The 17,093-nt window shown below is 39.3% G+C and overlaps 1 protein-coding gene across 1 annotated transcript; it reads right to left on the bottom strand.

Moving 5' to 3' along the window:
• Positions 1 to 495: 495 nt before the first annotated feature.
• RAD21L1 (RAD21 cohesin complex component like 1) lies at positions 496 to 16,498 on the bottom strand. Its single transcript, XM_013953223.2, has 13 exons — positions 15,870 to 16,498; positions 14,486 to 14,702; positions 12,919 to 13,048; positions 11,513 to 11,612; positions 9,887 to 9,993; positions 9,301 to 9,486; positions 8,731 to 8,832; positions 7,631 to 7,738; positions 6,163 to 6,392; positions 4,651 to 4,753; positions 3,773 to 3,909; positions 2,963 to 3,052; positions 496 to 689 (listed from the first exon to the last, which is right to left on the bottom strand). The coding sequence occupies exons 1-13, from the start codon at positions 15,995 to 15,997 to the stop codon at positions 501 to 503; spliced, it is 1,827 nt and encodes a 608-aa protein (XP_013808677.2). The 5' UTR covers positions 15,998 to 16,498; the 3' UTR covers positions 496 to 500.
• Positions 16,499 to 17,093: the final 595 nt, after the last annotated feature.

Raw genomic sequence — 17,093 nt, forward strand, 5'->3', positions numbered from 1 at the left:
ACATAGCCTAAGATCTCTAACAAAAGCATCAGTATTATCCAACAGTGCTGTGAAATTGTACATAACTCCTTTATGGATCTTTTCAAAAAACAAACCTCAGTGAAAAGGTTTGCTCTTTAGTTAAACAAAAATGTTTAAGGAATAATTTAATCTCCAAAACTGGATTCTAAGAAAGGTTTTAAAGAACTTTCGTAAAAACCTTAACAATGTAAATCTTGTGTGGAATATCTATTTTTAGCTATCATTTATTAACAGAATAATTAACCATTCATTATATAAACTTATATGTTAAAACTAAACATAATAATGAACACCTTGCTAACCAGTACTGAAGCAGCACATCTGCACTAGTTACTTTGCAGTTCTGAGGGGACAGACAAATGAAGGAGCAGTCTGCTTAGTTCACCATGGTTTGACAAGACTTTCAGTCACTTTTTCAGGAAAAAGATCTTCTGAAAAATTAAGATTTTTTTATTAGCTTATCTGAATATTACATGATTTCAGAGAGTATTGAACATTGGGCCTACAGTTGCTGTAATGTCAGCAAAAGGAGCACTTTGAGTAAGCTCAATAACCAACTGTTTCTTTAGAACAAGAAAGATGTAAAACTTGGCTGCAACTTCTTTCCGGTTATTTTTCTGACAGAGCTTCAGTAAACTGAAAGAATTCACTCCTGATTTGTTCATGTGCTGTATAAGGAGAAAAAAGAAAAAAAAGAAAAAAGAAAATCAGTTAGGTCAGCTTAACTGCCAATAAAACCAGACCCCATCAAGTTTGAACTGAAGAGTACTTCTGCTCAGAGTGAATATTTTCCGGTTGAAGGCCTTGAATAGTATCTTATCTTGGCATTTACATTTATATAGTGGCTCTTAACGTTTTATTGCCATAATATTGTTACCATCTACATATGTTACAAAAATTTACATGCCTGCAATTCCACTGAATTCAGTGAAACTGTACTGAGGCATACGATGAAGCGTATCTGTAATGATTTTCATGATTCAAAACAATAAAAATCATTGCATACCCTGTTCTTTGAATAGAGAATACCAGCAATATCATAGACAAATTAATTCAGAGCTAACTAATTATTATTATTGTTTGTTTTTAAATGGCTACACATAAATGTAAGTATTTATTTAGGGGTATTACACACAACCTTTTAAAAGTGTTAACATAAAATACCTAAAAGAACAAGAAGGTTGCAAAGTCAACCTCCAACACTAGGGAAAAGCTAGACTGAGAGCAAAGTTTGGTGTACTTTGCTTTGGCAGAAGTTCCAGCCTAAATGTTCCCCGCATCCCCATTCCCATGTTCTGATTTCCATATTTTCCTTCCTCCATCGCTTACATTGGATTAGAGAACTGCCCTGGGTGAAAATAACTTTTTGGCTTTTTTTTTTTCTTTTTTTCCCCAACCAGACAGATGCTGAACCACCAGAACGTTTGCACTGGCCAAAGGGAGGGAACAGGAACGTGCAGATATGGGCAAGAATTTAGACGTTCAGCATCATGACGGCCTGTGCTGGCTCCAGTGTAAGCCTGTTACAAATTTGTGCGTATGGCATACAATATCATGCATTACAGCTTCACCAATTTTGAAAGAATTTCTGCAAGAAAGCCTTCCTGATGCAAAGGCTCTCCTCATTGCTAAATTTCAAGTGGCTTGGAAGTACTGGGGCATTAAACCTCTTAAAGAACCGGTTACCAGATGCTTTTTTTTAATATAACCATCACTCATTTCCCTAGCCTTAATCTCAGAAGCAGTTCAAACAGATGAAGAGCCCAATGAAGGCACCTTGTAGTGCGCAGCTGAGATTGGGCAAAACTGTAAGTAGCTAGGAATAGGGTTTTACAGAGATACTCTAGAGACCACTCACAGCAGGAATAAAGCAAGGGCTTAGCATTACGGAAGACATTGCTGATAAAATAAAAGTTCAGAAAAATTCTAGAAATTCCGGCAGCTGAGGGAGAGTGGAGCACTCAGAATTCTGATTTCCTATATAAATTGCCTATATAAACACCCAGTAAAAAGCAGTTATACATAGTGTTTGAAAAGCAGCAATACGGTAAACCGAATAAATAAGTAGGAGATTTTTCTGACATGGTCCAACCAAAATCAATACCTCTTTTTGGCATCTAATTACAATATCCAACATTGATACCTGTAAAGTTTTAAATAACTGAAGAGTTCTTTTGCTCCACCTTTTTTCTTCACTGTTTTTATTGTTCCTTATTAGCTCCTTAATAGGAAATATAACAGAATGTTAGATAGCAGGTATAAAAAGTCATACCCAAAGATGATAGAAAAGGACAAGTGTTCTCCAACTGGAGCTAGACATTTTGATGGCTATATATAGGGTATCTGGGACTTCTGACACCTCTACACTTATGACAGGCTTTGTGGAACAAAAGGGAAAAAGAGTGTTAACTAGGTTCTTCCCTCTGCAAAAAGCGAGGCAGATCAAATGTAACATGTTATATACTATGAAAATGGTCCCACTGAGCCTTATGAAGGCAGCTTCACAGTAAGACACTATTGTGTGCGACTAGGGTTACTATAATATTAGAACTAGTCAGGAGCCAAAATGGATGTTCAAAATTTCAGCTTCATATTTTAGACTTAATCTACAAAGTTGACAGGACAAGACTACACTTGGTTCAAAGTTTTTAAGTTTCTTCATAACCACTAAGTTTAGAAACTGTTTCCTTTTCACTTGGAAGCACAGTCTCTAAATAGGGAGCTGTTTTCCTCACAGACTCTACAACCTTTAAATAGTGGAATATATGCATCCCTGACTACCAAGCTATTAATGCTTTTGATTGGCAAAATATATATTAAAGAGTATATTAATACATTGAAATTCACAGTAAGTTCATGAAATTATCACTTTTGTGTTTTTAAATATTTCTGTGAACGAATGCTGTTCTGTTGTGAAGTTGCCAGCTTCTAGTACCCATACCTTTGTTAACTCAGCTTGCTTTATTTCAGCTTCTTGTCCCAGTGAAGTATTCACCAGCAAAGAGCTCTCAGACAAAGCAGTTCCATCCTGCTATTAGAATAGGAAGGATGATCAGTTGGCATTAGCAGTCATGCATACAATCTCATTCTCAATTATATAATTAATTCTGCTCCAAAGATTTATTATAATAAATGTTTTCCAAAATTATTTAAGAGTTGATATTTCTATCTTTTCTCACATAGGAAGGGTCTTTGCTGTAGTATTTTTCCTATAGCTGGATCTAGACATATGGGTTCAATTCAGGTACAGACCCCACATTTTCTGTTACTGTTAGGTCCAATTTTGTCATTCTTTTTCAACCTTAAAGAGTCTTGTATTCTCTAAAGAATCCCCTTTTAAGATAACCTAAATAAAGCTGGCAGAAATAGATAGTTAATTATTGCTTTCCTCAATTTGAGACACAAAAGAAAAATCCCATCCTTTATAAATGTGACAATATTTATCTTTTCAGTACAAACAGGCTATATTTTATATTTATAGTTTATATTAAGGTTCCATTTAGAATTAGTTTATAAGATGTTAATAAGTGATTAATAGACATTTTAATTAATAATTTGTTGTGAGAGTCTGCCATGGTGCTTATAAACAAAACTTTCATAACACAATCTACTTAATGCTATATCAGCTGTCTCTGCAACATGCTTTTCAAACATGTATTAATAATTTCTTAGCTTGTTATAAATGGAACCTTAACATAAAATGAAACCAATAAATATATTTAGTTCTCTAAAATTTACGGAAACTGCTCACTATAGTTTCAAGATTATCATCAGTTTTGTTTCTGCTATTCTGTGATGTCAACATAAATGAATCATTTCTAATTTCTTTCTCAGTCTCTGAATGAGCTGACTCCTGCAGGTAACTTGGCTCTTCTATTATCAGCAACTCTGTATTAACAAAAAAAAAAAGGTTTGAGGGGAAATTACGGTTAATCTCTGTCCTTAAAAAGAGCTTTGAAAAACAAAATCACACTCCAGTCTAGAGAACTCAAGATGGGTGCTAAGTAGAATAAACATCATTCCCAATAGGACTACGGAAGGAGAACCTTTCAAGAGAGCTTTTCCTGTAAGCATCTAAAAGTTGACCTTTACAGACTTGTAGTAGGTGGTTTCACTGATTAACTTCTGAGCTAGTCATGCAGATTATTTTCCTAGCTGAATAAAACAGTGAAAGTGGATAAACCACCTTAGCAGAACATCTAAAATGGAACATTTCTTGTTTGATATTAACCAAAACACGATCTTCTCTGTAGTAACAGAAATTATTTAACTGAATTTGGCGAACAGTTTGAATAAATTCAGAATAAATGGGAAACCTGTTTTTTAACAAACCTCTAGTTTGGGAGTCAATTGGGGAAACAAAAGGAAAACCCCAAAACACCTCCTTATGCTACAAGAGAGAAAAAAATCTTGCCTCATGTGATGTAAGGAGCAAAAGAACAGTAAAGTACATATAAAAACAAAATCTATTTTTCTTTTTATATTTAATGCAGTCAATTTTCTTAACATTTAAAACTCTTTGTCCTTGACTTGCAGACTACTGCACACACTGTGTGTCTCAAATGTTACATAAAAAAGATTTTAAATGCTTCCTAATGACTAATTCTAGAGACAGAATTAAAATGTCACCTTTTGTATCTTGCTCTTTCCTTATTTCTTCCATTTCAGACTCCATCGGTATTCCATTTCTTCTCATCTTAAATCCGTGATACTTGAAGCAGTTTGCAAACAACTGAAAACAATCATTTATTATTTTTATTTTATCATTTATTATTTATTATATTTTTTTGTTCTCAGAATATACTTTTAGACTATTGACAAGCATTAAAACAAAGGAATGAACACGAGCTGTATATTGATTACTGCAATCTAGAGTTTAGAGATTTGGATTAGGTCTTTCAGAAAATCTGCAATTTTTTGAAGTAATAGCCTTTTGCAGCTTGATAGTGAAGTCAGTGAAGAAATGTCTAGTCACAGCTTGGACCTTTTTTCCTCTAAGACAACCAATAAGGAGGGATGAAAGAGAGACAAATCTGCAATTATCTGTGTGTGAATTTCTCTCAGCATCTGCTGTTGTGTTCATCCTCATAAATAACAAGTTGTAGTTCTGCACCTTGACTCTGAGAAGTGAAGGTGTACTGTTCTAATGCATACGCAGGACTGTTTGCGTGGACACCCTGCCTCCTAGATCTCTCAAAGACGCTATACAGCCAAAGAAACACAGTGCAACTAACATAAGACTGCTGTAAAACAGTTTTCTCCATTTCTTTTTGTATCACCTTGTGCACATGTTGATCTCTTCTTTCTTTATCTCATCATGAGCTATAAACTTATAGCTTCTTTGAATGATCTGTCAAATATTATGTAGGGACATGAGAGGCTTTGATAGATTAGATTCCCATGAAACAAATGCATCTTTCCTGCAGAGAAGAACAGTAAGGACCAAACTGTAAAAAAAAAGGGTGGTCTGGCCCATGCTTCCAGCCAAAATGGCACAGTGATCAGGAGCATCTTGGCTCTCTGAAAGGCAAAGTCCCTTGACTTCTGCTGAGCTGGAAGCCTAATCTTCCATTAGGAAAGTAAAAAACAGTTTGGCATACCATCTTTCCAAAGTCATTAATCATATAATAATAATGTTTAAGCCTTATGTAACTTTAAAGTAAATGCTAAAGAAAGTAACTTTAAAGTAAATGCAAAAGAAAAATATGGTACAATGTTGATTACAGAGCAGAAACCAAAAAAACAGAAAGTAAGAAAGAAATTGACAGAAATCAGAAAAATTGTGTATTAATGTAGAATCAGTCATATGCCAATATGTGAAACGAAACATGAATTCTCAAGTTTCTGTGTCGTTTTTTACTCATTCTTGCCATGCTGGAGAGTGGAGTGCTGGAGATTAAAGATCTGAGTTCTACATAAGGCCTTTTTGCTGAAGCAATTAATTATGAATACACTTACAGTCATCAGATATCCACTGAGCTGTAATGCAGAACAATGCTTTTAATGATGCTTTGCACCTGCAGTTTGCTAGGAATTCACATGAAACCAGCTCTGCAAAATCTCTTACAATGAGATCCTAAACGTGCAATAGTCCCCAAATTTATACAGTGGCATAAGAACCTACAAGGAATAAATCTTTACCATTTGTAGCTCAGCATGAACCAAAGGTTGTGCAGTGTGGGACAGAAGTATATCCACTCCGCCTGATTTCTTCCACATCATTGTTTTTTTTGTTGGGGGTGCAAGGTCTAACGTAGCGAGAGTGTCCATGCAGCTGTTAATTTGGTTGTATATAGCCTTGCAGCTGAGCTCCTTGTCTGCATCCACAAGCAATTTCCTTTTTCTTTTATTTTTTTTCCTCTGGGTGATAACTAAGTAGAGCAAGTATTTTAAAAATGGTATTAACCTCCTTCACTGATAGATATCTCCCTATAATGTAATTCAGCACCGGAGGCGCTAAATAGCAGAAAAAGTAATCTCTAAAGAAACTTATTTAATTATCCCTTTTCCCCATATTTTTACTGTTTGGCATTACAATATCAAAACCTCAACATGAGTTGTTCATCTGTCCTATTTCTGATCTGGGCATTTTTTTCAATAGCTATTACATTATGAATATACACAAATGAGGTCCAAGACAGTGAAAACTTAAGCATGAAAAAAGCATTGTGAAACAACTGGACAGACTGCTGACCTCTTGAAATACAGCACAAACTTGAAAATTAAAGTACAGTGCATAGACCACTTCAGCAAAATTTTTCATAATGTCTACTCTTTCATATATTTCTAATTAAGGAAGATGTATGAGTATTTTACTGAAGAAGCAGTGACATGATGATTTAATAAGAACACACGATGTACCAACAAAATTGAATAATCTATCTTTAATCCATCAGTAAGTTAATTGTTCCAAGAATTATCAGCATACTCAACAACCTTCATTATTTCATGATTCATATCTGTATTTGTCATTTTAATCCTTTGGTGATCGAATTAGGTAGGATTCACATAGTAAACCAAAGAGAGAGACAATCATTGGTTATATATCCATATCTTCCTGAATATTATTTTGGCAGTCCAGAAAATGTAAGTATTCTAAGTATTAGTGTCAACAGGAACTTGTTTATGTGCTATCACCCACCAATGTGATAGATGAGGTTTAGATATACTCACAGAAGAAAAGAAACATTTTTCTTTTTGGATCATATGTTAGAAGTTCATGAAACAAAATTTACAAAGGCATGAAAGTTTTAAGACTCTTATTTTGCATAAAAAAGATTGCTGATGTATCACTAGCAATGAAAGTTCTTCAGCTAAAAGTTCAGCAACACCCACGAGTACGCTGGGTTTGCACTGCTAGCAGAACTGTAGAGGAGCAAAAACTTACATTGGTATGTGGAAGAGACTACAAATAGAGATTTGTGCAGCTGAGATGAATAGCCTGATACTGGTTTTGTATAATAATTATCAGAAAAGACAACTCTGACAGCAGAAGCAGATTAAATGTAAAATGAGAATATTCTGTGATGCAAATATCTTCAGTAATAAGAAGTAAGAAAAGTAAGCCTAATAATGCACACCATTAGCAAGAAACTGATCTATTTCTGACCTGTATCATCAACGGGCTCAAGCACAAATCCTTCTTCTTTAGATAAAAGTGCTGTTTCATTCATTAGGTGACTTTTTTGAATCATGGCATCTGCACCATTCGAATCTGCTATAAGAAAACCCAGCAAATAACCCAAATAAAAAAAAATTTATAACATGAAATAATTTCTCAGCCTTATGATATACGAGATTGGCATCAGACAAAAAAGATCAGAATTAGAATACTATGATTTAATCTATAATCTCACAATCACTTTAACCAGCATTAACTGGCACTGCTGCTGCTGCTCTGCTCTGCACATTTTCTTTTGCTGACACAAGAGCCTGTATGAGGAGGTGGTGAAACAGACTGGAGAACTGATCTGGATGAAAACCCATCTGACAAAAGGGGGAAAAATGTTTAGTTTCAGTGTGGATCAGCTTCCAGTTCCAGGCAGCTACAGGGCAGTGTGAACATTTGTGTCAGCCTAAAAGGAATGGGCAGTGCAAGGACAGACTAGTGCAACGAGATGTGTCACTGTTTCTCTTTAACGCTCCAGATCACACAATTCTAATGCAGCAGTGTAATAGTGGTATAAGGATGTATGATGCCAAGAAAAAAGTTTTTTTATTCCAGAAACACTTTTTGAAAATTAATTTTCATTTTAACAACTTCTTTTATCAACCCTAAATCAAAATAAGACCAGCAACACCTTTATGAACTACTAACATGTCATTTGTAGCTGAAATGTGGAGTCAGCAATAGTGGTAGATAAAGTTCAAAATCACAGCATACCCTCCTTCTGTTTCATTTCCCTCTACAAAAGTGATAGCACATTGTCTAAGCAGCAGTATGGAACAACAGCATATTTAAAATATAGTTTATCATATAAAATGTTTCTATCCATTTCAAGATACAAATCTAGAATTCCAAGGTCAAATTAAATTATACCTAAAATGGTGAATAAAGCATATTAGAAAAAAATAAAAACAAATTAACACAGGAAAAAGGCAAGGGATATGATTCTTATCATACAAGGCTGATTGCAGGAAACTTTATGCATTAATACAGGAAAAGAGGGTTCATTCAGGTAATGAGGAACAGAGATGCTACAAACTCACCAACTGCACTGTTCTCAGGAAGATCTTGTGACAAAGGAAGCTCTTCCTCCATATCAAGAATGTCTTTAATTAGGCTATTTTTCTCATCCCTCAATAGAATTTCTTAAAAATAAAATGCCTAGTTTTATTCATTATTATTATTATTAGTCTTAATTTAGTTTTCTACTTTTCCTTGAAAAGTGTGATCATTGATACGCTTTCAAAGGTATAAGTCTACAAAGGTTTATGTAAATATTCTAAACCATAAAAATGTATACTTAGTTGCCTTTGTTATTATGACAATAAGAATAAAAATGCTGTAGTATATCACCTTTGAAAATATAAATTAAACATTAAATATAGATTGAATGCATTTTATTCTAAGCAACTGAAATGTGTCCTTTAATTCCATTTTAGCTGGGAATGTCTAAATGATCATGGATTTAGTGAAAAGTAGTAAAAGTACAGAAACAAAAAAAACAAATACAAAATTTGTGTTTGAAAACAATCAATTTCATGTTTGTTTGCTTTCCTGTAAGAATAAAAACATTTGGAAAGAATGTAATTCTGTTTATCTGTGCTAAACCCTACCAATCATATCCCCAGCAGTCTCCTCATCTCCAAAACAATCATGCTCGAAACAGTAAGTATCTTCACACGGTGCAGACTTGTCTCCATTTAGGCTTGCAGAGGTGTGATCAGCTATGACACTATTACTGCTCATTAATATGCTGCCATCAAAGAAGCTATGTTGTCTTAGTGTATCTGGTTCCTCACCTGAATAAATACAGAATTTCTGATGATTCATCTGTATGAGTATATGTGAAATATGTATTATCCTAATTTTTCAAATAATTTAAGAAATGTTGTAAGATATTGCACACAGCAAGTATTACAGTATTACAGTAAACAATTTTAACTAATTCAACGAAAAAAACACCAAATGTTGGGTTTGATTCTCATTCTCTAATATCATATTATATTCTTTCAGCAGAGTACTGGACACAAAAATCTAAGCATGAGACTATAAGATAGGCCAATCAACACAAACATGAAACAAACGCATTTTTAATAATAGCTTTTTCACATGTGGACATGACTCAGATTGTACAAAACTTTGCATAAAACACCCACACTTTTCTTTATGGAATATTTCTAATTTCTCAACTTCTCTCACCAAAGTTTCTATCACAGAGAAGTATATTGCTTTCGTAATCCTCTGTAAGTGTGATGTCTTCAGCTCTGCTCTGATTCAAGGTAAAATGTTCAGCAACATCAATGGCACTAATAAAAAAAAATTATACAAAATACAGTATGAACTGAAATCCATTGATCATTTAGCTGGAATGTGAAAAACTTGTTTCCAGACAGTCTTCAAAGCTGATGTTTTATTGCAAAAAACAAAAAGACAATTATGGTTTTCTATGGCATTGAAAGTACCCCAGCTGATCCTAACTTCTGTGGAGAAAGAACCATCTCCCAAAGCTATTACAATTCAAACCATTTCAGATTTTATTGATAAAATTTACTGCTTCAAATTTCCTCTAAAAGCTAAAAATACAGCACATGGAAAACAGATGCTACATGTTCCTTAAAACTGATACCTCTAAGCAAGTAGGCAACTGCCTTCTTAGCTAGCCAAAGGTCCTAAGTAAACTCCAGTGTAAGTTGTACAGAGAAGACTGAATCTGCAAGAGTCATAATAGCATGATAGCTAGGGGGAGGCCCATGAGGGAGAGGAAGAGCATTTAGCTAAACAAACTTAGAGGTAATCTCCGCACCTGGAGCTTTGCGAACAAATGATGCAGATGTACACTCAGAATGCAATCTTCTCAAGAAACAGTAGACATATTTATAAGGCCTGAGGAAGCATCATCCATACTCCTCTCTCCATATTTCATATTTCCCCACTCTGTTTTGCCAGTAAACTTTGGCTTCTGTAAGTTTTTTCACATTCAAGTCCTACTATCTACCAGACAGTTGTCACATAATAGGCATCTAATTTGTATAATGCCATCGTCTGTAAATCAAACTATACGGACCCTTTGGGTAGTCAAAAAAAGCATGCTTTCCAGAGCTGGCACATCGGGCTACTTGAATAATTTGAAAAAAATAGTATTGCTTCTCTGCTGTAGTTACAAAATCCTAAAGACTTACAGATCCCATCAAACTGTATTTATGATGAGGTACAGAGGAAACGTCTGTGCAAGTCCATTATCTTGGATCTTTCAGGGGATCAGAGCCATCCGAAATGTGTTTTGACCTCTGTTTTTTTTTGTGTTTTTTTTTTTTGCATTAATGCTGATATTTGTCAGAAATGCCAAGGAAACACTGACTTTTCATCAGGATCCGAGCATACTACCTCCTACGAAACACCAGGCCTCAAAGAGCAAGTGACCAGAAGTTAAATCCAGTTACACAACGGAACAATGCAGCATTGCTAAGCTACCAATGAAGGGGTCCTTGTTCTTACAACAGAATTTATATCACCTTTTATATCTTCTCTTGAGGTCAGTAAGTTGTTTGCAGGCTTCACTCAGACAATGTAAAATGTGAAAATCCTGAAGTCTAAGTTCAATGCATTATTTCATTATAAAGATCTTGTGCTGATTAAATGGACTTGGAAGAGCTCTACAAATGCACAATTCTTGTGACTGTAGCCTTGTAAACCTGACTGAGATTTTAGGACAATTTAGTTATCAAACCAAAGTAACTCTATCTGAATTTGGATTCAATGACAATAAAGATATCTTTTACTTCTGAAAATGCTAAAATAATTTACAAAATATGGGGAAGTATTTACTTTAATTCAGGGAGTGGTGTTGCAAAATCATGAAATTCTTCAGGTAATGTAATGGACTGATAAGCAGCCTCACAGTTCTCTTCTGGAAGGTCAACAAGTCCTAAAAGAAACACAAAACATAACAAAATAAGTATCAACAGAATAAAAGTAATGTTCTCCCAAGTACATATAGTAAAACTATAAATCTGTCAAGGTCTCTGCCATTATAAATAACAAAAGTAAAGCTTAGGTACTTTGTCAATAGGACTTCACAATAGAATTAAAAATACATATACTTTGGAAGCCATATTATTTACAGACAGATGCAGAAGAGTAAGCTGCTGTTGAAAACTGCTACAGGCCCTGAAATGCTGTAAATATACTGGGTTTACCAACAGCTGTTTAAAGCCCATGAAAGATTCTTATAGCTGATATCTGGCCTAGAACCTGTCATGCCACTTCATTTGAAATATTGTGTTCTCTTTTTCTTTCCAGTGTATATATAATGCTATTCTCCAGAATAAAAAAATTATGAAATAAGACTGCAAATACTTTGTAATCAGAGAATCATGGAACAATTTAGCTTAGAAGGGCTCTCTGAAGGTTATCTAGTCCAATCTTTTGCTCAAAGCAGTTAATTTCAAAGTTAGATCGCTTTTGACTATTTCCACAGCATCTCTGGACAACCTGTCTCAGTGTTTTACCACTTTTACTGTAAATTTTTTCCTCTTATATCCAGTTGGAGTTTCACTTGCTGCAGTTGTGATCATTGACTCTTGTCTTTGTGCTGTGTGCGTGTATATAAGCTACTATAATACCTATTAAAAATAAATAGTACTATGTAATTTTCCCAAGCGTTTCCTCAAGAGATTTCAAATTGTTTACAAATATTACCTAATTAATCATTATCATATTCATGAGAATGATGTATAATAGGTCACAAAAAAAATTAAGATTGTCAATAGAAGCTGGAGTTCTTCTGTTCTTAGCCTTCTTTCCTAACCTCTAGGCAGCAGTGCCTCCCTATTTGTTGCCTAAATAAGTCAAACATATAGCCGTCTTGAAATGGATACAGTCATCGCTATTCCCTTTTTGCTGGCTATATGGCTAGAGCACCAAACACACTGTCAGATTTGGCGCTAACACATCGGTAGATGTTGTTGGCGTCATCAGAAATGAAAGCTAATTATCTAGCAACAGAGGATGAATTAAAGTTTCTTCTTTTAAGACTGCTTAAGATATTGCTTCTTTTAAAAGAGTCAAAGACCTGAAATTACACCAAATCAAGCTAGATTAAACATTGGTGGTAGGCACCAGCAAGTTCAATTTCCACTGGGATCAATAATGTGTATGTAACAGAAATGTCCAAAATTAAAGATAAGAGCTATAAAGGACACAGATGGAAAAATGTGGAATGCTATACACACCTGGACGAAAGGCTGTCTTCATTTTTGCCAAAGCTTCACTACAGTCTGCCAAGAGGTACTTTGCTTTCCTGTGGTAGATTCGCACCACTCCTAAGAGTAAGTGTCCAGAGGTGCGCAGAGCAATTGCAAACTTTGATGATTTTAAAAAATTGTTCAGGAGTTAATATTTTTAACAAAAACATTAAAATGAAAGTATTACACAAAGTAGTAACAGAGTTACAGTAAATTACACTGGCACAGAGCTGGAAACTTCCAGTTATTTCTGTTCCTAAACATTACCATATTGAAGCTTAAGTCGTAAGCCAATGCTTGCTATTTATCTAAAACATCTCAACTCACTACAACAGTACAACACATGCTGAAGAGCAAAACAGCTGCACATATTCTAGTATTTGCCACTTTGGTTATTTTAAGTACCAACTACTCATTTAATAATGCAGAGCCTTCTGCAGCAAGAAAACGCTAGATGGTCGTTCTGATGCTAGAGGGGACAACATCCAAAGGAAAAACTGTTACATCTTATAAACACTTATAAATAATAATACTAAGATCATTTTAACAAAGTTCACTTACTCATAACCCACAAAAGACAGACAACAAAATTCAGACCACCAACTATTGAGCAGGTATTTTCACGGAAAAAATTCTGCTTGTACCAGCAGAAAGCCTTGGATCTCCTAAACCATTGATTAGTGACAGTGCAAAATGTTCTCTACTGTTCCAGTGGATGCAATTAAAACAGAGGGGCCAAGGACTGAATGAGTCATGGATACTTAACAACTGGCTCCCTCTGTGCTTATTTGAGCCATACCTTATCTGTGCTACGCAGAGGACTTCAGCCTCCAGGACTGTTAATACACAGAGAGCTTTCATAAGCATTAAGTATGCACAATTATATATTTATCTACTTGCAGTCGGGGACCTGGAAGAAGTCCACTGAAAGTGGAAGGATAGTTATGATAGGTTAAAGATTAATTAAAAGAATAGCAAAAATATTCTCCTCAAATGCTCTGTGTACAATTTTATGGTAATTTTCATAGTCCCTTTACTTTGGTTAAGCAGCTGACTCTTCAATCTTTTTGAGACAATTTCCCAAAATATTGGCAATTCCCAAATTATTTTGAACAATACCTCTCACTAATACTCAAAACCCTGAAGAAAGACCGATGTTACCACAGGGAACTGACGAACTCATGCCATTTTATGGACCAACTGAAACCCACTTACTGCGATCTCATGGGCAAGCAGCAGTATATGGGAAAATACATTTGAATGCTTTTTGGTAAAATTTTCTTATAGTGTACACAAATGCATCCCACAGATCTCCAAGGGTAAAACAACAAGTAAAATAATTATACTACTATAATTTAATAGGATAGAGATTTTATCTGAGTGAGTGAGAGCTGAATAAAATCACAATAGGAATTTGCCTCACCTGACTTTGAAACAGTCACAAATTTGTCTTAGAAAACAAATTTTCACAATAGAAAGAACCTTGTTCCCTACAGAATATATTGACTTCTACACGAGAACCTACCAGAAGGCACCTTCTTATTTAATAACAAACCTTTGGCGAGATGATCTTCTCAACAGTAGTCTCTAAATTGCACTCAAATATATGGGCTTTGGTGAGCTTCTTCTCCCAGTGGGCAGCCAGCCATATTTTGGCGAGGGGCCCACGCTTGTTCACAAATAAGTGCATGTAGAACATAACGGCTACGCTGAGGAGAGGCTCACGGATCGCCTGCGCCACCACGTCCTCAGGGCTCTTCCCTTCTTCTTTGCTGAGGGGGCAGAAAGCGGGGTGAAGAGGCTGGGGGTATTTAGTGGGGGCAGGGAGACACTGAGGGGGCAGGGGAGCACTTAGGGCAGCGCTGAGGGGAGGGGGCACCTATGGTGGTGCTGAGGGGAGGGGGGTACCTAGGGTGGTACTGAGGGGAGGGGGGTATCTGGCACGGTACTGAGGGGAGGGGGGCACCTGGCACGGTGCTGAGGGGAGGGGGGTATCTGGCACGGTGCTGAGGGGAGGGGGCACCTATGGTGGTACTGAGGGGAGGGGGGTACCTAGGGTGGTACTGAGGGGAGGGGGGTATCTGGCACGGTACTGAGGGGAGGGGGGCACCTGGCACGGTGCTGAGGGGAGGGGGGCACCTAGGGTGGTGCTGAGGGGAGGGGGGTATCTGGCACGGTACTGAGGGGAGGGGGGCACCTGGCACGGCGCTGAGGGGAGGGGGGCACCTAGGGCGGCGCTGAGGGGAGGGGGGCACCTAGGGTGGCGCTGAGGGGAGGGGGGCACCTAGGGTGGTGCTGAGGGGAGGGGGGCACCTAGGGTGGTGCTGAGGGGAGGGGGGTACCTAGGGTGGTGCTGAGGGGAGGGGGGTATCTGGCACGGTGCTGAGGGGAGGTGGGCACCTAGGGTGGTGCTGAGGGGAAGGGGGCACCTGGCGTGGTGCTGAGGGGAAAGGGGTATTTGGCGCGGCGCTGAGGGGAGGGGGGCACCTGGCGCAGCGCTGAGGCGACAGGGGTACCTGGAGTGGCGCTGAGGCGACGGGGGCACCTGGCGCTGCACTGAGGTGATGGGGGCACCTGGCGTGGTGCTGAGGTGACGGGGGTACTTAAGGCGGTGTTGAGGGAATGGGGACACCTAGCTGGCACTGAGGGGCAGGGGGTACCTACCACGGTGCTGGGATGGCAGGGGGCGCTCAGCAGGGTGTTGGGGTGGCGGGGGGCGCTCAGCGGGGTGTTGGGGTGGCGGGGGGCGCTCCGCACGGCGCTGAGGGCAGGCAGGGGGCGGGGGTGCATGGCAGGGGCGCAGCGCGCTCTCCCCGCAGAACCAGCGCGGTGCGGAGGCGGCATCGACTGCTCCTGGGGGGGGGGGCGGTGGTGCAGGCTCCAAACGCAGTGACTCCCCACGACATCCTATGAAAGGCCCCTCAGCCGTCACTGCTTACCCTGGGGAGGCGAAAGCCGCCCGGCTGCTGCGCTTGAAGGTCACCCTGCCGGCATGAACACGGCCACTCTGCAGAGACGTCCTAGAAGGCTGCAGGCCCCGCGTGCCCTCTCCGGGAGAGGCTCTCATGGCTTCGGCCCCGGCTAGCAGCCCCTCGGGACCCGGGCATTGCCCTGCAGTGACTCAGTTTGCTTTTGCGCTGGTCCATGGGTGCGTGTGCGCACAGGCGTCCCGGAGAGGGGCTGCACATCTCCAGCTCCCAGGCTTGCCGGTGGGACCCTGCTAGTGCAGCTCCCTGTGTAACCGAGTCCCCATTCCTTCCCGGAGCTCCCTGAGGACCATGCCGGCATCTCGAGGAGCACTACATGGCTCAGCTCAGGTTCCTGCAAACATCCGCAGATGGAGGGCACTTACCCAGCTCTCTCTCTTCTCCCAACCTCTTTCAACCTTGATCCTTTAAGAGGCTGGTTGAAAGGCAGCGCTCCTCTTTTTTTTCCAAGTAAGCAGGCCTCGCGTAGCTCTAAGCACTTTGGATAAAATGGTGCAGGTGAAGGAAACCTGCGGAAGAAGGAAAATGAGCTTGAGACCCGACCCCTTTGCAGAGGGAAAAGGCTAAAGGTGGGCAGCACCCTGCCCGCATCAGCTGGCCAGAGCCGCACAGCTGCCCCGCAGAGGCTGTCAGCGCGCATTTACACACACTGGGGCACTTGCATATCACCGGCCAAAAAAATGTGTTTCTCAGCCCTCTGCTTCATGCTCTCAGTGCTTTGCTTTATCCGCAGGCAGAGCACAGAAAGTCTCCTGGTGCTTCCAAGCCGCAGCCCAACACATCAGCTGCTGCCGTATCGCCAGGCACGCTTCCTCGCTTGAGGTTTTCCCCCGTCTCCCTGGCGGCCTGGTGTTAGCTGAAGAAAATTAGGCCTCAATTATCACCAGGAAAGCTTTACACCCCCCCCCAGCGCAGCCCCGTGGCTGCTCTCGCTCTCGCTGGCAGGCAGGGCAGACCGGCTGGGTGCTCACACGCGCCGGGAGCACCGCGGTGGGGCCTGGCTGTGCCGGGAGGTGAGACGGCATCGCCTGGCCGCGCACCTCCGGTTCTCCGTGACCTGAGGCATCTCCTCACCTCTGCGGAAAGCCTCCGTCTGGTTCCCAAATCACTTGGCTGTTTTTCTCCCGAGCAAGCCCTGACCTCCGAGTCACCTTGAGCAGCGCCGGCTGCGGGCGG

The sequence above is a fragment of the Apteryx mantelli genome, chromosome 18 (genome assembly GCF_036417845.1).
Source record: "Apteryx mantelli isolate bAptMan1 chromosome 18, bAptMan1.hap1, whole genome shotgun sequence".
Taxonomy (NCBI): domain Eukaryota; kingdom Metazoa; phylum Chordata; class Aves; order Apterygiformes; family Apterygidae; genus Apteryx; species Apteryx mantelli.

Bases quoted from the DNA above. Each gene is read 5' to 3' on its own strand.
- RAD21L1 (XM_013953223.2), bottom strand. From the start codon at position 15,997: ATGAGAGCCTCTCCCGGAGAGGGCACGCGGGGCCTGCAGCCTTCTAGG. The intron at 14,703-15,869 runs GTAAGCAGTGAC...CTGCCCCCTCAG, and splicing joins GCGGCTTTCGCCTCCCCAGG to CAAAGAAGAAGGGAAGAGCC. The intron at 9,487-9,886 runs GTGAGAGAAGTT...GTATTTATTCAG, and splicing joins TCTCTGTGATAGAAACTTTG to GTGAGGAACCAGATACACTA.